The sequence below is a fragment of the Hyla sarda genome, chromosome 1 (genome assembly GCF_029499605.1).
Source record: "Hyla sarda isolate aHylSar1 chromosome 1, aHylSar1.hap1, whole genome shotgun sequence".
NCBI classification, from domain to species: domain Eukaryota; kingdom Metazoa; phylum Chordata; class Amphibia; order Anura; family Hylidae; genus Hyla; species Hyla sarda.
Window position 1 is genome coordinate 231,230,235 of NC_079189.1, and position 21,466 is coordinate 231,251,700.

The 21,466-nt window shown below is 46.8% G+C and overlaps 1 protein-coding gene across 3 annotated transcripts in view; it reads left to right on the forward strand.

Annotated features, from left to right (window-relative positions):
• The first annotated feature begins 9,656 nt into the window (after positions 1 to 9,656).
• The window catches only part of PRKG2 (protein kinase cGMP-dependent 2), a 110,605-nt gene continuing 98,795 nt past the window's right edge, over positions 9,657 to 21,466 (forward strand). For 2 of the 3 annotated variants that reach the window (XM_056568940.1, XM_056568939.1), the window contains exon 1: positions 9,657 to 10,192. In XM_056568940.1, the coding sequence (XP_056424915.1) occupies positions 9,657 to 10,192 (536 nt within the window). The remainder of the gene's footprint in view (positions 10,193 to 21,466) is intronic. The other variant, XM_056568941.1, reaches the window with a different exon arrangement.

Below are 21,466 nucleotides of genomic sequence, written 5' to 3' on the forward strand. Positions count from 1 at the left end.
AATACTGTACCCCCTGAATATAATACTGCCACTCACTGTATTGCTTGAATATAAAACTACCATCCACTGTACCTTTTGAATATAATACTGCCACCCACTGCCCCCCCTGAATATAAAACTACCATCCATGGAACTTCTTGCATATAATACTGCCACCCACTGTACCCCCTGAATATAATACTGCCACCTACTGTACCCCTGAATATAATACTGCCACCTACTGTTCCCCCTGAATATAATACTGCCACACACTGTATCTCCTGAATATAATACTGCCACCTACTGTACCCCCTGAATATAATACTGCCACACACTGTATCTCCTGAATATAATACTGCCACCTACTGTACCCCCTGAATATAATACTGCCATCTACTGTTCCCCCTGAATATAATACTGCCACTTACTGTTCCCCTGCATATAATCTTGTCACACACTGTACCCCTGAATATAATACTGCAACACACTGTACCTCTAAATATAATACTACCACATACTATACTCTATGAATATAATACTACCACACACCATACCCTCTGAATATAATCCTGCCACACTGTGCCCCTGAATATAATACTGCCACACACTGTGCCCCTGAATATAATACTGCCACACATTGTGCCCCTGAATACAATACTGCTATACACTCTGCCCCTGAATATAAACCCTCAAAAATAACCATGCTATACGCTGTACCCTCCCACACATCATACGTACATACATACATCCTTCTAGCTTACACACATCTCCACACATCATACATACATCTTGCTTACACATATCTTTCATTCATACACACACTATTCATACACACACATTATTCATACATATATTACACATACAGTACATACACACATCATTCATACACGCCACCTCCGGACACCCCCAACACATACATACACACACATCATACATACACGTCATACATACACATACATCATACATAAACACATATCATACATACACCTGCCGCCTCCAGAGCCCTCTGCATAATACATCTCCACACATCATAAATACATCCTTCTAGTTTACACACATCTCCACACATCATACACATACACCTTGCTTACACACATCTATCATTTATACACACACATCATACATACAGTATATACACACACATCATTCATACACATGCCACTTCCGGATCCCCCACACATGCATAATACATAAACATACAGCATACATAATCACATATCATACATACATCCGCCGCCTTCATGTCCACACATCATACATATATTCTTCTAGCTTACATACATCATACATACATACATCTTGCTTACACAACATCTATCATTCATACACACACATCATTCATACACACGCCGTCTTCATACCCTGAATCACCCCCCCCCCCCCCTCCTCCAGATACCAAATCTCATATAAAGCACATCCCTCCCCCCTTCTCCTCTGGACCCCTAATCTCATATCACCCCCCCCCCCACTTCTCCGGATCCCAAATCTCATAAAGCCAGCCACAGCGCAATACCCCTCTCCTCCTCTGGACCCCTCTCATATCCCACTGCCCTGGACCCCAAATATCATAACTCCCCCTCTACACCACTGCTAACAATGAAGAAACAATGAAGATGCGATCAAAATCTGACTGTAGATGCACAAAAAGAACATGCACCCATCTTCAGAATCAACAGCACAGATGGTGAAATGCACCAATAGTACAACAATTACATCTCTCCATTACTTACTGTGGAAGACCGGCGATATTAAGTTACAAACCACAATTCAACTGCAACACAACCTGATCATGTGGTTTCACCCTTATGGCACCTTCTCACGAACGCCATTTCCAATGTTTTTCATAGCATTTTTTTTTTTACAAATCTACTTGGTAGCATTTTTTATTCTACTACATTTGTAAATGCCTTTTATTCTATAGAGAAGTTTATGGAAAAAAATCCAGAAAAGACACCATACACAATGGAGGTTATTTGCAAACATGATTCAGACTCTTTTTTTTCCTTGGGTTTTGCGTTTTGTGCTACCCAAAAAAACTAAATTCTCCATTTTACGAGGAATATTCCAAAAAAAAGTGTGGCCATGGAAGAAATGGGGCATGGCTCTGACAAAAGGGGCATGTCTCCAACAGTTCTGAGAAAAAAAAACATATTTACTAATGTTCCTACAGAAAATGTGGTGGATTTGAGCTCTGAAATTAGTAAATAGCGTGTGAAAATAACTGTCAGGAATTAAAACCCACAAAGAAAACTACACAACACTCTTAGTAAATCAGGGTCAGTGTCATAGTTTTTGAAATTTTGGGGTATTTTTTTCTAATTTTCTATTTAAAGGAGAACTTTGGCACAGGATTGGGGATAAGTAGCTGATCGCGGGGGGGAGGGGGGTCCGACAACTTGGGACCCCCTGCGATCTTTGGAACGAGACCCGGCACTCAATGAGGAGCAGGTGCTGCAGAAGGCACAGGCGCCATTAATTTCTATGAGATTCCTGAAAAGACCCAAGTGCAGCACTTGGGCATCATCAGTGCTCCCACAGAAATGAATGGAGTGTGTACTGTCTACCGATAGAAGACATGCGCTCCTCACTGAGAGAGAAGAGGTCCTGTCCTGGAGATTGCGGGGGTCCCATCGGTTATACCTCTTAAAATCAGCTACTTAACCCCTATCCTATCCACTGGCTTTCCCTTAGAAATTCATGGAGGGGGCGTAATGGATAGGGGAAAAATTTTCCTAAATAAGACTACCCCATTAACCTGTTAATGACCATGGACGTGTGGACATGTATACTCGTGGGGGGGCGATCCACTGCTGAGGTAGCCTGAGCGTTTACCTCTCCTCCCATGCTGGCTCCTGTGCTGAGAATGATGAAGCCAGGCTTTATCAATTGAGCGCAGAGCACACAGATCAATGTGGTTTAATGGAATCACATTGATCTGTATGAGGAATCAAATGATTCCTCCTAAAAGTCCCCTAAGGTGACTAAAAGTGTAAAAAAAAAAAAAAAGTTAAAAAAAAAGTTTAAAAACACACCCATTAACCCCTTCCTTATTAAAAGTTTAAATGTCCCCCTTTTCCCAAATTCCATATAAAAAAATATATAAACATAATAAAAATAAATATATGTCGCATCACCACATGCGTAAATGTCTGAACTATAAAAAATATTTTGTTAATTAAACCACACGGTCAAGGGCGTACGTGCCAAAAAATTCCAAAGTCCAAAATAGCGTATTTTTGGTCACTTCTACCATAAAGAAATTTAAAAAAAGTGATCAAAAAGTCAGATCAAAACAAAAATGGTACCGATAAAAATGTCAGATCACTGTACAAAATAGTTGTCCTCATTCAGCCCCATATGCAAATAAATAAAAAAGTTATAGGGGTCAGAATAGAACGTTTTTAAAAGTATTAATTTTCGTGCATGTAGTTATGATTTTTTCAGAAGTACAACAAAATCAAGCCTATATAAGTAGGGTATAAATGTTATCGTATGGACCTACAGAATAAAGATAAGGTGTCATTTTTACTGAAAAATATACTGCATAGAAACGAAAGCCCCCAAAATTTACAAAATAGGTTTTTTTCTTCAATTTTGTCGTACAAAGATTTTTTTCCGTTTCGTGTAGATTTTTGGGTAAAATGACATATCAAAGTAGAATTGGTGTCCCAAAAAAAAAAAAAAGCCCTCATATGGTTTTTTAGGTACAAAATTTTAAGAGTTATGGTTTTTAAAAGGTAAGGAGGAAAAAAACGAAAGTGCAAAAACAGAAAAAACGCTTGGTCCTTAAGAGGTTGAGAGATGTGTGCCACTTAATAAATCTGCACAATTTAACAGCAGCAGGATTTTACTTAAAGGGAACCAATCATCAGATTTTACCCTATATAATGCTTGGCAAAGCGTTATATAGGGTAAAATTGTTGTCCTCACCATTCCCGGGGGATGCTCCTGCCCCCAAGGATGGTGAAGATATGAAGTTATAAACTAGTCACCGCCACCGCCGTAAGTAGTCACCTGAGTGGGGAGCTCTTCTCACCTACTCCAGTTCTTCGGCCGGGAGCGACGCCCCCTCCGCTTGATTGATGGGCCGCGTCATTGTTCCGCTCACTGAACAGACGGAGCAGAGTGATGACGCGGCCCATCAATCAAGCGGAGGGGGGCGTCGCTCCCGGCCGAAGAACGGGAGTAGGTGAGAAGAGCTCCCCGCCCAGGTGACTACTTACGGCGGCGGCGGTGACTAGTTTATAACTTCATATCTTCACCATCCCTGGGGGCAGGAGCATCCCCCGGGATTGGTGAAAATAAAGATTTTACCCTATATAACGCTTTGCCAAGCATTATATAGGGTAAAATCTGATGATTGGTTCCCTTTAAAGGATAAGTATCACCAAGAAAAACTTATCCCCCTATCTTCCGCTCTCCGATAGAGCTTTATGGAGAGGGCATGGCGGCCTCTGCTTCGGGCGGGGGTCATGACACCCTCCTGTGCCGGAGAGCCGGAGAAGTTTTTGATCGGGGGGGGGGGGGGGGGGGGCCCGCGATCTAAAACTTATCCCCTATCCTTTGTATAGGGTATACGGTTTTCTTTTTTCTTGGTGATACTTATCCTTTAAGACTGACATGTGAAGAGCTGGTCTTAGTAAATCCCTCCCTATGTGGGACTCCAACCATAGGCTGGTTTTAAATGGCTTTGCCATAGCTGCATTTAACATCCATATTACAGCCGTACCACCCCAACCTTGGGTTCCATAGTAATCTAAGATCTATTTAGTAAGACTTTGTGGGAAAGGAGACAGGAATAATGGTCCAGGTGGTAGCTTGCATAATAGAACCAAAAAAGAGGCTATGATTTTGTCTAAAAGTAGCTTGCAGCCAGGGCTATACAGAATCTGCATGATTGTATTGTTCAGAAATTGTTGTTGCAATGAGATTATTCAGAAATGAAAAGGTATTGAGTATTTTGAGGTATTTTTCCTCCATATATAAGACAAAAATTTCTGGAACTAAAATATCTTCCATACCATACAGCTCAATTGGGGTTTTCCTGCAGCATGTGAACATATATACAGAATCAAATGAAAATGGCATCAATGTTTCTCATATATTGATAACCGTGTGAAGAAAAAACGAAAAGTATGAAATAGTGTGAGGAACATGAAATAGTTAATCAGTAAATGTTGTGCACGCTAAATACTGTTGCGCATAAGCTGAAGACTTCAAGAAAGCCCTACAATTGATGCACACAAGTGCCTTATTTCTTCCAAATGTTAGAAGCATGTGTGAGCTAGGCTAGGTGGACAATGATTGATTAAATTGCTAGTTTATTCTCTCACCAGGTGTGTTATATACTAAGACATTAAAGCGTTATGACCCATAAACGAGAATATGACGGGTATCAGAGGATCATTCATTATAATAAAATGGAAACGCCGTCATCACACAAAAGCCACAAATCATTAACAGATGGGTTTTGCCAAAAAATTTCCCATTAAAGAAGTCAGATCTGTTCAGCAGCTGTTTTAAATGCGTTCTCAATATTTAGTATACGATGCTGACAAAATGTGTCTCCAAGTGGTTTGCTGTGACTTAAAGGCTATTGATACCTCACGGGGCATTTATTATTAAATGATGTTGGGATAACAACATTTTTGTAATAGATTTTTTTTTTTCTGTGTGTTTGGCTTCTGCATCTTCCATATATCACTGTCCTCGTCTTCTCAATCTCCAGCCACTCCTGTGCTCTTTTGAGCGATCATGTAAGCTCAACATTTATTATTGATATATGGTGAGTTCAAAACTTTAGGGAAGTTGTCAGCTTATATTTATCATATCAACTGCCGACATCATCAGATAGGCGACCGGAAGACATTATCAAACATACCTGTTAGTGTTGATGGTTTTGTCTCAATTCATAAAACAATGGTTTTCTCTCTAAGCTTAAGTGTTAAGGAGGTATGGCTGAGCTGCTTAGGTGTCGTAGCATCACTTGCCTCCTGGGTCCCTCTGCCCTGGTTTTTTGATGAACAGGGCGTATACCCTGTCTTTAAATCCTTAGCGATGTGATGCACAATATCAAATACTCCACATGAGGCTGGGTTCACATCATGTTTTTCCCCATACGGGAGCGCATATGGCAGGGGGGAGCTAAAAACTTGCACTCCCAAATCCCTGCTGTATGCGGTCAGTATGTAATTCATTTAAAGTCAACCACGGTTTTAGGTCCGGTAGAAGACCGCATATGGGGAAAAATGAGCAGACCATTTCACCCCGGTCGGCTCATTGAAATGAATTGCATACCGGCCGCATACGGCAGGGATACGGGAGCGAAAGTTTTTAGCTCCCCCCCTGCCGTATGCGCTCCCGTATGGGGAAAAACGTGATGTGATCCCAGCCTTAATCATATTGTCATGTAAGGTATGATGAATTTTGGAGATTTTTTGCTCACTTTTTTGCTTTGCAAATTTTTACATTTGCAAAACATTTAGCAACTGTTCAAAAAGCTGCAAAGAGCAAATATGTCTATAAACCTTACTCTAGGCCATTCTAACAACATCTGTCAGAAAACAAACCTGTTGAACAAAGCTCAGATGTGTCTATAAATGGCACAAAAGCATATTAATCAAATAGCACAAGTTATACCAAAGTATATATGCATGAGGATTAATATTTCACCTGTGGTTACATTGAAGGGAAACTGTTATTAGCATTATTATTAGTATTTATTTTTATAGCACCCTTGGTCCTACTTGCTGTATATGTAACAAGGGTTAACATGCATAACACAAATACAAGTTTACAATCTACAGGGAGAGGGACAATAAATGGGGGAAAACATGTTCCTCTATAAAAGTCAGCTGATTGCTGTGGATCACCGCAGCAGTATACTCTGTGGTCGCTTTATCATGAGGGACATAATGGGATTTCCCAAAGAAGACAACCTTTTTCAAGTAGTTGTGCACGTAGAAGAGATATACTTGTTATTTTTATTGTTACAGATTTATTTTGGCTAGGTAACAGTTATCAATATCTTTGTGGAATGGTCCTAAATACTAGAGATGGGCGAATCAAAGCTGACAAAGTCGAATTCATTCCCTATTTCATAAAAATTTGATTATGAACGGATCCGAATTTCCTCGTGCTTCATAGTAACTCATCGCTTCATTCACTACATTTTGTGCGGGCCAGGGGGGCTAAAATGACGGCTACACGTGTAAGAACATGGGGCAAGGAAATCTGGGAAGGCAGGATCACCCTGAATCACATGGTGGAAAGCAGCCTATCAGCAGCCAGCCAGCCCTGTGATGTCACAGCCCTATATATATTTGGCAACCATTGCCGAAGACAGGCATTTCCCGGATGTTTTGCAGAGAGAGCAGAGACTGTGTGATCACTAATCAGCATTACTGACAATACAGATCAGCACAGGAGAAATCCATTGACCTCAAGCCCGCATCACTGCAGGCAGGCAGGCAGGGAGAGTTTAGAAGTTGTTTCATAGTCTTCCAATTGAGATAATCACAGGAAGCATTCCCCATTCAAAGACTGCAAGCAACCATTGTGACGCCATATGGTCTCCCGGCCCTACTGCCACATCCAGACTCTGTCAGTTATTCTAATAGCTATTCCTGTAATCTACATGTCATACTGAATAACAGTATTATTTCACTACCCCAGCACACTCCCTATGTGTGTTATGGCAAGCTAACTCCTTTCCGTAACTATAATAGTTCTACCAATAATATACCGTATTTATCGGGGTATACCACGCACCGGCCTATAACACGCACCCTCATTTTACCAAGGATATTTGGGTAAAAAAAGTTTTTTACCCAAATATCCATGATAAAATGAGGGTGCGTGTGTGCGCGTGTATACCCCGATATACCCACAGGAAAGGCAGGGGGAGAGAGGCCGTCGCTGCCCGCTTCTCTCCCCCTGCCTTTCCTGGGGTCTATAGCGCTGCTGTCGGCCCTTTTCACCCCCTGGTTATCGGCGCCGCTGCCCGTCCTGTCCCCCTGACTATCGGTGCCGGCGCTGATAGCCAGGGGGAGAGAAGCGGCGCCGACAGCCAGAGGGAGAGAAGGGGCAGCGGCACCCATTGCCGGCGCCGCTGCCCCGTTGCCTCCCCCCATCCCCGGTGGCATAATTACCTGAGTCGGGTCCGCGCTGCTCCGCTGCTCCAGGCCTCCGTCGTTGCTATGCGCTGAACGGCGCGGCGCATGACGTCAGAGCGCCGCGCCGTGCATAGCAACGCTGCTGTGGACGCACGACGGAAGCCTGGAGCAGCGCGGACCCGACTCGGGTAATTATGCCACCGGGGATGGGGGGAGGCAACGGGGCAGCGGCGCCGGCAATGGGTGCCGCTGCCCCTTCTCTCCCCCTGGCTATCGGCGCCGGCACTGATAGTCAGGGGGACAGAACGGGCAGCGGCGCCGATAACCAGGGGGTGAAAAGGGCCGACAGCAGCGCTCTAGACCCCAGGAAAGGCAGGGGGAGAGAAGCGGGCAGCGACGGCCTCTCTCCCCCTGCCTTTCCTGGGGGGGTATCGGCGTATAACACGCACACAGACTTTAGGCTAAAAATTTTAGCCTTAAAAGTGCGTGTTATACGCCGATAAATACGGTAAGTTATAATATTGGTTTAAAAAGGAAAATGGTGTTATTAAAGGGGTACACCACCCCTTTAAGGTTTGTGTTCCACGCCTGAAAAAACTACGATATACAATGTATACAATGTATGTATGTGTGTAATTTATTATGTTGTAAATAGTGCATAAACAAGTAAGAACACAATAAATGCAAAAGTGTTTTTATTTTAATCTGATGAATTAGTGTATGTAGCAGCATGGAGAAAGCACTGCTAAATTGGAGCTATTATAGGCTCTGACATGGTAAGGTAACTTATCTGAAGTGACTTAATTTCAGTGCAATCCTATTCTTTGTGATTTAACCTAGTCTGAACAGTGTCTGATAATTGTGCAGTCATTCCTGTTTATTTGTAATATGGATTGTTGCCCAGCAAATGAGTTTGTGGTTGTTAGTCTTCCTGATTGCTATGCTACTTTGAATACTCTTTACAGTTTACATTTGTTTTGCCTTCTATACATTATTCCCCTGAAGACGTCCCCATGTCTACTTTTAATCAGACATGTGGATAGAAAAGTGTTGGGAATTAATGTCAATTTGAAGGGGAAATAATGTGGAGTAAGCTCAGTTGCTAATATACGAGTATCTCCAATACATGTGATAGCTTTGGTGGACAGTGTATCCGTGTTCCATATGGTTGATAAGCAGTGTGACTACTGTGCTAACAGTTTTTAAATCCAGAATCTGGGCTATTTCTCTCTTTCAGATTTAGTTTATTGATTCTTTTTTTTTTTTTTACGTACACCTTCTGGGTGTATTTTATTCTATTAATAGTAAAGGTTATTTTTATGGCACCATTAGTATGTACTTATTAGTTTGTGGTAGTATAGGTAGATTAAAAAAGATACAGAACAACATCAGAAAATGACTGTGTTTAAGTATCATGTTTACTTCTTAAGGGATTAGGAGAAAATCAATGTGCCTTAATATTCACTAGAAGACAAATGTTTAAAGCACATTTTGCTGTCATACCGCTGACTTGGGAAAACTGATTAATACATTTTGTGGTTTCTGTTTAGGGTATCAAGGGAAATGGGAAATGGCTCCATGAAACCCAAGCCATTGAGGCAGCCAGATGGACAACTGATGAATCTTTCTGTTAGCTCTTGCAGCAGACTCTACAGTACGGATCCTTTTAAAGGAAAAGTATGGGAGCTGGAAAGACAGCTAAAAATTAAAGATGAAGAGCTAATAAAAAAAGATTATATAGTTCATGAATTGCAAGAGAAGTATACCAAGCAGACACAAGTCATTGCAGAAATAACAGAAGAACTTCAAAGCAAGTGTGTCCAACTCAACAAACTGCAGGACGTTATCAGCTCTCATAGTGGCAACCCTATACCACCCACTGTTAAAATGATGTCTGCTTCACCAACTACAAAACGCCATATATCGCCTTCAAGAGCTTTACAGGCATCACCATTTAAGACACTGTCAGGGTTTTTCAATAACAGCAAGCGAAAAGGTGCTAAAGAGGGTATCTCTGCGGAACCCACCACAAGAACCTATGACCAAAGCAACTCACCAAAGTTTTCATTCGAAAAAGCTCGTGTTAAAAAAGATTCAAGGTAAGTTTTGCTGAAATAGTGATCTGTTAGGGTTCACCTAGTTTTGGTGGGGACAGCCATGCCTATATGAATGGTGTGCTTGACATTTTGACTTTTTCCTTACTGTTGCTTCACAGATAAATCTGCACATACATATGTAAATGTACATTTACTTACATTTACATTTATCCAGATTCAATGTTAAAGAGTACCTTCAGATTCCACAAAAAAATAACATATTACTCAATATCTAATCCTGACCATGTACATCTAATTTTTATGCTTCCATCGCCTATATTTATTATAAAAATGCCTCTTTTCATTAGCTCACAGGGGGTGTGTCCCTTCCTTGTGGTGGTGGGAGGTGATTGGTTTGTCTGCTCATGCAACCTTGTCCATGAGTCATCTCTTGTCCATGACTCATTGACAAGCGTGATGCTGCTGCAGGACTGGTTAGCAGGTATGAAGACCCCTAGTGGAGAGATTTTAAGTAGCCATTTCCTTTATTAAAGGGATATTCCAGCCTTTGACATCTTATCCCTTATCCAATGGATAGGGTTAAGATGTCTGATCCTGGGGGTCCCACCGCTGGGATCCCCTGTGATCTCTGTGCAGCACCACTTCTGTGCAAGGCGCGGCTCCAGAGACGGAGACGTAACATTACGCCATGCCTTCTTGTGCCATCACGCCACGCCCCTCCCAATGGCGTGACATCATGAGGGAGTGTGGCATGACGTCACATCTCCGTCTCTGGAGCAGCACCCAACACAGAATGCCAGGTGCTGAACGGAGATCACACAGGGACACACTTTTCTGCTTTACAGACGGCTCCCTCTTACTCCCCAACCCTAATCCTAACCCCTACCTCTAACTCCTATCCCTAATCCTAACCCCCTAACCCTTACCCCTAATCCTAACCTCTAAACCTAACCCTCACCCTAATCCTAACCCCTAATCCTATCCCCTAATCCTAACTCCTAATCATAATCATAATCCCTATTCCTAACTCCTATCCCTAATCCTAACCCCTAACAGCGATCAACACTGAGATGGACTGAGCGCATTGAGCTCAGGTCACATTTGGCTATGGGTCACAGTCTTTTTCACTTCACCAGAATACCCTTTAATAAAGAAAACAGCTCCAGAAAATCTCACCACTAGGGGTCCCCATACCTACTGAGACACTAACCAGTCCTGCAGCAGCAGAGAGAAGTAAGATGTGTGTGTGTACTCGCTATTCTGCAGTTGTACCCTGTGTTATCCTCCAGTCCCCTCCAAAAATGCACTTTCTTTTCTGTGGTTACACCATGCCTTTTCCTCCAGTCTCCTCTATAGCTGCACTAACTATTCTGTTGTTACACTGTATGCCTTATTCTTCAGTCCCCTCCAGAACTGCAGCCACTATTCTGCTGTTACACCATGCCTTATCCTCCTGTCACCTCTAGAACTGCAACCACTATTCTAATGTTACACCAAGTCTTATCCACTCACTATTCTGTTGTTATGTCATGCCTTATTCTCCAGCTGTAATAACACTCCTCTTACTCTTAGGCGGGGGTGGGGAGGGAGCCATGATTCTATCCCAGTGGGAGCAAGGTGGCCATCACCACAAAATTATCACTGTGAGATCTCTGCATGTACAGGCTGATCGAAGTTTTTATCGGTACCATTTTTGTTTTCATCTGACTTTTTGATTGCTTTTTATTCATTTCTTTATGGTATGAAAAATGACCCAAAAAACGCTATTTTGGACTTTGGAATTTTTTTGAACGTACGCCATTGACCCAGGCAGTTGGCCCGGATCCCCAGCGGCAGTGGAACAGTACAAGGGCTGGTACAGTCAGTGCGGCTCCCCAGTGGCAGACGTTGAAACCGGGTTAGGAGGCAGTCAATCTCCCTCTCCACCTACCTATCACATCCCTGGCTGAAGCGCTGGCATCAGGGCAGAGTCCTGCTACACTCTGCCCAGAACCAAACACTGCTGTCAGCCATGCAGCTACAGAGGGGACCGTGATCCCTGTACCGAACCACCCTGGATCACAGGCAGATGGCCTGGATCCCCAGAGGCTGTTTAACGGTACAGGAGCAAGCACAGTCCGTGAGGCTCCCCAGATGGAGAATTCCATGTCGGGAGATGGAGTGGTCAGCTTATCTCCCCAGCGGCAGATGTTGCAACTGGGTGAGGAGGCAGTCGGCCCCCTGCCCCTACGACCGGCGACAGATTGAGTTTTCGTTTGGGAAATGTTGTTTGGGAGGGGCTCGGAAGCTAGCCTCCTTCACATGGACTACGGGCCGGGCCAGGCCTTCCCCCTCCCCTGGCCAGGAAGCAGGGAAAAGCAGAAACTTTTTTGGGGAGGAGGCCCATTGAAGTTCATGCAAGGTTTGCTGATATTGGATTACATTGTTGCCACCCCCCTCCCAACTGAGAGGAGGACCAGGACAACTGCCACTGGTGGTTGCTGTAATGGCTGGTGCACTGGCCCTTTAAATCTCTGAGAACCAGCACACATGCCCTAGGAGGCGGGTATGCACACGCCGGCAAGCAGAGAGAATGGAGGAAGCAGGAAGACTGTGGGGCAGGTGAGAAGCATGGAACCATCCATACGGGGATTCAGGCAGGGAGTGCGCCCACGGCCAGTGGTGCTACTCATAACAGTATCCCACCTCCCCCTTAGATCTCCCCCTTTTTTTGGACCTACGTACAAGATCCCGGTCCAAAATGTTTTCATTGGGTTCCCAAGATCTCTCTTCCGGCCCGAACCCCTTCCAATCAACCAGAAAGAACCATCTCCCTCTGACAGTCTTGATGGCCGGAATCTCCTTCACTTCAAACACATCCGAAGCACCGGACACCTGTGAAGGAGAAACGTCCCTCTGGGAAAAAGGGTTAAAAACTAGAGGCTTAAGGAGAGAGACATGGAAGGAGTTCGGGATGGGAAGGGAAGAAGGCAGGCAGAGTTTATAAGACACTGGGTTAATATGGCACAGGATTTTGAAGGGACCAAAGAACCGAGGACCTAGTTTGTAACTAGGGATCTTTAAACAAACATATTTAGCAGACAGACAGACTTTATCTCCAGGAGAGAAGATCGGGGTTGGTCTTCTTCTTTTATCGGCCTGAGTCTTCATGCGGGTAGAGGTGTCAAAGAGCCTGCCAAAACATGGAAACAAACTGAACCCCTCGGTCAGAGACAATATGTAACGGTAATCCATGTAAACGGAAAATATGCCAGAATAATTGATCCACCAGCTTTGGAGCAGAGGGAAGTCCAGGCAAAGGAACAAAATGGGACATTTTGGAGAAACGATCTGTGACCACCCAGATGACCGTGTTGTTAGAGGAGGGTGGTAGATCAGTGATGAAGTCCGTGGCAATGTGTGCTGTAGGACACTCCAGAATGGGCAGAGGTTGTAGTAGACCCGCAGGTCTAAGTCGAGGCATCTTGTCACGGGCACAGATAACACAGGAACGGACAAAATCTGAAACAACTCGCTCCAATAATGTCGGGAGATGAGCTGAGTGGACTTTCGTATTCCCAGATGCCTGGCCATTAAAGAAGAGTGTTCCCAATTCAATACCTTAATTCTAAGGTGATATATATAAAAAAAGAAGAGATGCGCTCCTAGTGGAGAATCATAAGGTGGGTTGACGTGTGGGCGTGTCTTTTGCACCTTACCATGTAGCGTTGTGCTGAGGGCACAAAACCTTGATGAGCTTGTAGACTCGCTGGGGTTTGTAGTTGAAAATACGGGCGGCAGCCTGGGCGTCCTTCACCGTGACCTCCAGGCACCCGGAGAGTGCGGATCCCATAAAAATCACTCCCATTGATCACATTCCTGATCACAATTCCAACCGATTTGAACTCCTAAAAAAATGAGAGGTCTTTTGGATCTTCAAGTTGAGCACAGTGAACCCGAGGGGTCTCAATGAAATAGTCGAGACTATTATATAATCCGTTATCATAATTCCAACAATCTTTTATGTCCATATAATGGCTCAAGCTAGCTAGACAACCAGGGTATAGTAAGTGTCTACTGCCAATTACCTGCAATTAGACCACCCGTCATATGCTTCATACCCGCTGCGACTACAATTTCGGTCCGGTTAGACACGCCGGGAGCGCTATAATTATTAAATAATTATTATATCCATATGCACACCGGCATGCCCATCCCCTATAACCAAGGAACATACCCAAGATACAATTATCTTGCTCCCAAACAGAGGATACCTCACCATCCGCTTACCTGCATCAAGATAGTCCACACCGCTCCTACAAAGAAACCATTACATTCTCCTCTAATGGTGTTTCCAGCGGGGCTTTTTTCCTTCTCCCCTGGACCGAACTACTAATCTACATACCAGTTTCGGCGTGTTCCACTCTATGCTTGTGGTACGGGGTAACTCCAAAGAAATACCCCCAGCATGCAGGGACAGCGCATGCGGCGACAAACGGGTCCGCAGCCTCCCAACAGTGGGCACTCATACATGAGACCTCAGCGCCTCCTAGAAGTTACAAGGTTCCAATACCTAATATGAATATCACAAACCTGGCGCACCAACCTGCGGAGAGTTCCTCATCTTGTTAATATTCGCAGCCTGACCGCAGCCCAACAGCAGTGGGCACCGTCTAAGGGAGACCTCAGCGCCTCCTAGGAGTGACGAGGGTATAAGTGCTAATTTAACCAATATAGAAGTGTGATACCAAATCTATAATTCTTCTTTACATACTTTAAGTTTTTCATGTTTGTTAATTTCCTTATGTGTAAAAAAACTTTTTGCCAAAATGTGTTTGTCACGATGCCGGCTGGCAGGAGGTGGATCCTCTGTGCCAGAGAGGGATTGGCGAGGACCGCGCTAGTGGACCGGTTCTAAGCCACTACAGGTTTTCACCAGAGCCCGCCGCAAAGCGGGATGGTCTTGCTGCGGCGGTAGTGACCAGGTCGTATCCACTAGCAACGGCTCACCTCTCTGGCTGCTGAAGATACTGAAGAAAGGCGAGGTACAAGGGAGTAGGCAGTAGCAAGGTCGGACGTAGCAGAAGGTCGGGGGCAGGCGGCAAGGTTCGTAGTCAGGGGAGATAGCAAAGGTACTGGTACACAGGCTATTAAACACACAAGGAACGCTTTCACTGGCACTAAGGCAACAAGATCCGGCAAGGGAGTGCAAGGGAGGAGACTAGATATAGCCAGGGAACAGGTGGGAACCAATTAAGCTAATTGGGCCAGGCACCAATCATTGGTGCACTGGCCCTTTAAGTCTCAGGGAGCTGGCGCGCGCGCGCCCTAGAGAGCGGAGCCGCGCGCGCCAGCACATGACTGCAGGAGACGGGAACGGGTAAGTGACCTGGGATGCGATTCGCGAGCGGGCGCGTCCCGCTGTGCGAATCGCATCCCCAACGGCCATGGCAGAGCAGCGCTCCCGGTCAGCGCTGACCGGGGAGCTGCAGGGAGAAAGACGCCGTGAGCGCTCCGGGGAGGAGCGGGGACCCGGAGCGCTAGGCGTAACAGTACCCCCCCCCTTAGGTCTCCCCTTCTCTTTATCGGGTAACTGCCTCCCCTGGGATGAGGACACCGGGAAAGGATGGAGGGATTCCTCAACGGCAGGCAGAACCACAGGAGTAGGAATGGGGAGAGAGGGCAGAGGGCGAGACCTGGCACGGGGCAGTGTGACACCAGGACGAGGGCCATGAGGGGACACAGAAGCTTGCCTGATGGAACTGGGAGGGGGGGAAGGGCATTTCCTGTGGCAGGCAGAGTCCTTAAAGACCTTAGGGGGACCGGATACAGGAGGAACCACAGAGTTACGGCAAGGGTTACTGGGAACCGGTTTTAGACAGTTCTTGGAACAAGAGGACCCCCAACTCTTGATCTCCCCAGTGGACCAATCCAGGGTTGGGGAATGAAGTTGAAGCCAGGGAAGTCCAAGGAGAATCTCCGAGGTGCAATTGGGGAGGACCAAAAGTTCAATCCTCTCGTGATGAGATCCGATGCTCATAAGAAGGGGCTCCGTGCGGAAACGTATGGTACAGTCCAACCTGGCTCCGTTGACCGCGGAAATGCGGAGTGGCTTGACAAGACGGGTCACCGGAATACGGAATTTATTCACAAAGGAGTCCCGAATAAAATTCCCAGAAGCTCCAGAGTCCAGGCAGGCCACGGCTGAGAGGGGAGAGCTGGCTGAAGTGGAAATCCGAACAGGTACCGTGAGACGTGGAGAAGCCGACTTGGCATCAAGAGACGCCACACCCACGAGAGCAGAGTGCGAGCGTGCGTTTCCCAGACGTGGAGGACGGATTGGGCAATCCACCAGAAAATGTTCAGTACTGGCACAGTACAGACAAAGATTCTCTTCCTTACGGCGATTCCTCTCTTCCAGGGTCAGGCGAGACCGATCCACTTGCATGGCCTCCTCGGCGGGAGGCCTAGGCGCAGATTGCAGTGGAGACTGTGGGAGAGGTGGCCAGAGATCTAAGTCTTTTTCCTGGCGGAGCTCTTGATGCCTCTCAGAAAAACGCATGTCAATGCGAGTGGCTAGATGAATGAGTTCATGCAGGCTAGCAGGAGTCTCTCGTGCGGCCAGAACATCTTTAATGTTGCTGGATAGGCCTTTTTTAAAGGTCGCGCAGAGAGCCTCATTATTCCAGGATAGTTCAGAAGCAAGAGTACGGAATTGTATGGCGTACTCGCCAACGGAGGAATTACCCTGGACCAGGTTCAGCAGGGCAGTCTCAGCAGAAGAGGCTCGGGCAGGTTCCTCAAAGACACTTCGAATTTCCGAGAAGAAGGAGTGAACAGAGGCAGTGACGGGGTCATTGCGGTCCCAGAGCGGTGTGGCCCATGACAGGGCTTTTCCAGAGAGAAGGCTGACTACGAAAGCCACCTTAGACCTTTCAGTAGGAAACAGGTCCGACATCATCTCCAAGTGCAGAGAACATTGCGAAAGGAAGCCACGGCAAAACTTAGAGTCCCCATTAAATTTGTCTGGCAAAGACAGGCGGAGGCTAGGAGTGGCCAGTCGCTGCGGAAGGGGTGCAGGAGCTGGCGGAGGAGATGGTTGTTGCTGCTGTAGCTGAGACTGAACTTGCTGTAGCTGTGACTGTTGCTGCTGTTGCTGTGACTGGAGCTGCTGTAGCATGGTGGTCAAGTACGACAGCTGGTACTCTTGTCGGGCGACCAATGTAGGGAGGTCGGCGGCAGCTGGCAGAGGAACTTCAGCGGGATCCATGGCCGGATCTACTGTCACGATGCCGGCTGGCAGGAGGTGGATCCTCTGTGCCAGAGAGGGATTGGCGAGGACCGCGCTAGTGGACCGGTTCTAAGCCACTACAGGTTTTCACCAGAGCCCGCCGCAAAGCGGGATGGTCTTGCTGCGGCGGTAGTGACCAGGTCGTATCCACTAGCAACGGCTCACCTCTCTGGCTGCTGAAGATACTGAAGAAAGGCGAGGTACAAGGGAGTAGGCAGTAGCAAGGTCGGACGTAGCAGAAGGTCGGGGGCAGGCGGCAAGGTTCGTAGTCAGGGGAGATAGCAAAGGTACTGGTACACAGGCTATTAAACACACAAGGAACGCTTTCACTGGCACTAAGGCAACAAGATCCGGCAAGGGAGTGCAAGGGAGGAGACTAGATATAGCCAGGGAACAGGTGGGAACCAATTAAGCTAATTGGGCCAGGCACCAATCATTGGTGCACTGGCCCTTTAAGTCTCAGGGAGCTGGCGCGCGCGCGCCCTAGAGAGCGGAGCCGCGCGCGCCAGCACATGACTGCAGGAGACGGGAACGGGTAAGTGACCTGGGATGCGATTCGCGAGCGGGCGCGTCCCGCTGTGCGAATCGCATCCCCATCGGCCATGGCAGAGCAGCGCTCCCGGTCAGCGCTGACCGGGGAGCTGCAGGGAGAAAGACGCCGTGAGCGCTCCGGGGAGGAGCGGGGACCCGGAGCGCTAGGCGTAACAGTGTTAATTACAATGACCCGGTGACCCGGCAGCAGTTCTATGCCGGTCCACAGGTGTATATTTAAACGAGCGGGAATGTGCTCTTGTAACAACCACTGCCTGATGAAGAACCCGGCCCGGGTTCGAAACCAATGTGTTGCACCCTTCTTTTTTACCAATAAAGGCCAGTTGTTTTATGGACTACTACCGGCTGGAATCGATACTTGGGGAATAGGGGCCAAGGGGTAAGCAAGTCCTATCTTTTCGGCTCTCCTCATATTAATTCTAAGGTGGGATGGCACAAAAGACCTTCCTGGTGGAACTTGCTGTAGGTCGAGAGGAGCGACAGAGTTCAAACGCTCAGGAGGCACGGTGTGCCGAGGGAGGAGTTCAGACCCACCACATCAGAAGCCCTGGAGAGAGTATTGGCCTTAATGTTCTCATCTGGGGGCCAAAAATGAATAAGAAAAATGAGTCTGGAGAAGAAAAGAGACCGCCTGCCGGGGATTCAGACGCTAAGCTGACTGAAGACACAAAAGATTCTTATGATCCGTGTTGATACTGACTGGATGAGTAGATCCTTTCAGTAGATGACGCCATTCTTCCAGGGCTAGCTTAATGGCAAAAAGTTCACGGTCTCCAATAGAATAATTTCTCTCGGCGGGTGAAAAGGTCTTGGAGAAAAATCCACAAGTCACGGTTTTTCCCCTGGAAGTCTTTTGGGTCAGTATTGCTCCGGCTCCTACAGAATAGGCATCTACTTTGAGAAAGAAGGGATTTTCTGGATCGGGTCTCGACAACACTTGTTATGCCGAGCGCTCCGGGTCCCCGCTCCTCCCCGGAGCGCTCACGGCGTTCTCCTATTCGCAGCGCCCCGGTCGGACCTGCCGATCGGGTGCTCTGCGATAATGTTCCCAGCCGGGATGCGATTCGCGATGCGGGACGCGCCCGCTCGCGATGTGCATCCCGACCCGCTTACCAGACTCGTTCCCCGTCTGTGCTGTGCCGGCGCGCGCGGCCCCGCTCCCTAGGGCGCGCGCGCGCCAGGTATTTGCGATTTAAAGGGCCGGTGCGCCACTGATTGGCGCATGGGTTTTAATCAGTACCTTCACCTGTGCACTTCCCTATTTATACCTCACTTCCCCTGCACTCCCTTGCCAGATCTTGTTGCCATTGTGCCAGTGAAAGCGTTTCCTTGTGTGTTCCTAGCCTGTGTTCCAGACCTCCTGCCGTTGCCCCTGACTACAATCCTTGCTGCCTGCCCTGACCTTCTGCTACGTCCGACCTTGCTCTTGTCTACTCCCTTGTACCGCGCTTATCTCAGCAGTCAGAGAGGTTGAGCCGTTGCCGGTGGATACGACCTGGTTGCTACCGCCGCTGCAAGACCATCCCGCTTTGCGGCGGGCTCTGGTGAAAACCAGTAGCAACTTAGAACCGGTCCACGCCAATCCCTCTCTGGCACAGAGGATCCACCTCCAGCCTGCCGAATCGTGACAACACTGATGCAGAGGCAAATGCCGATTTCAGTCAGGAGAACACTTCTTCGGCCTCAGGAGGCCAGGATTTGGGGGTTACCACTCTTCTTAGTGAGAGCCACAATAAGTGCAACCAATGAGGAGAAGTGTGGTATAAACTGTCGAAAATAATTGGTGAACCCCAGAAAGCGTTGGATAGCCCGATGGCCAGAAAATCGAGGCCAGTTAAGAACCGAAGACAACTTATTAGGGTCCATCTGGAGGCCTTGGTTGGAGACAATATATCCAAGAAACAGAAGACGTGCCTTCTCGAAGAGGCATTTCTCTAGTCTGGAATAAAGGCGATTATTCTGTAGGCGTCATAGGACCTGACGCACAAAGACCAAATGGCATCACAAGGTACTCGAAGTGCTCATCACGGGTATTAAAGGCCGTCTTCCATTCATCTCCTTCCCGTATTCTGATGAGGTTGTACGCTCCTCGTAGATCGAGGTTACCGATTCTTGATAGTGATCTTGTTAAGTTCCCGGTAATCAATACAAGGGCAGAGATACCCGTCCTTCTTTTCCACAAATAAGAATCCTGCACTGGCAGGAGAGGAGGACTTCCAGATGAAGCCCTTCTGGAGATTCTCCTTAATGTATTGAGTCATGGCTTGTGTCTCGGGAACAGAAAAGGGGTAGATTCTTCCCTGAGGAGGTGAAGTCCCTGGCAGAAGGTCAATCGGGCAGTCATAGGGACGATGAGGAAGAGGACTTTCAGCCTGTTTTTCACAGAACCCATCTGCAAAGTCCTGGTAAGGAACAGGCAAACCCGGCATAGATGAAGGAGGTGGAGAATACTTAGGTTGTGGTGATGCCAGACAGCGGTTTTGACAGACAGGACCCCAGTGAATGACTTCAGCAGTTTGCCAGTCGAGAATCGGGACATGATGTTGAAGCCAGGGAAGACCGAGGAGAAGCTCCGAAGTACAATGAGGAAGCACATAGAACTTGATCTTCTCTTTGTGTAAAGCACTCACTTGCAACAAAAGTGGTTCAGTGCGGAAGTGCACTGCGTATCTCAAGCATTCACCATTGATGGAGGAAATGTATAAAGCCTTGACGAGCAGTGTCACTGCAAGACAGTGCTTGTGGACCATGGAAGCGTTGATAACATTTCCTGCAGAACCTGAATCCAGGAAGGCAGAGGTGTGGAACGAAGCTCTTGCAGAGGTGAGTAATAGAACTGGCATATTTAGTCGAGGAGAGGGAGAATTCACACCTAGAGATGCCTCTCCCACGTTCCCTAGGTGTGTGCGTTTCTTGAACGTGGTGGCCGTAGAGGACAATTTCTGAGGAAATGTTCAGTGCTGGCACAATACAGGCACAAGTTCTCTTCATGTCGGCGGGACCTCTCTTGCTGGGACAAGTGGGCACGGTCCACCTGCATAGCCTCTTCGACAGAAGCTAACGTTGGTGGATGAGGTGGCCGCTGGAAAACTGGCGCCAATCGGGGAAAACGACGTGTCTGAACTGGTTCACATTCTTGGCGAAGTTCCTCCTGCCTCTCGGCAAAACTCACATCGATGCGATGAGCGAGAGAATGAGCTCACTCAGAGAAGATGGAGGATCTCGTGCTGCAAGAGCATCCTTAAAGGGTACCTCTCATCAAAAAAACTTTTGATATATTATAGATTAATGTATGCAGAATAACTTTACAATTGCATGTTATTAAAAAATATGCTTCTTTCTATTTAATTTTCCACTTTGAAGAAATGACCACTAGGGGTCTCCCTACCAGTCCTGGCAGCAAGCATTTCAGACTCATGCTGGAGTCCTAAACACTACGAGCTGCCAGTCTGCTTTGTTCACAAAGGAGAACACTCAGAGTTGCCACCCTGCTT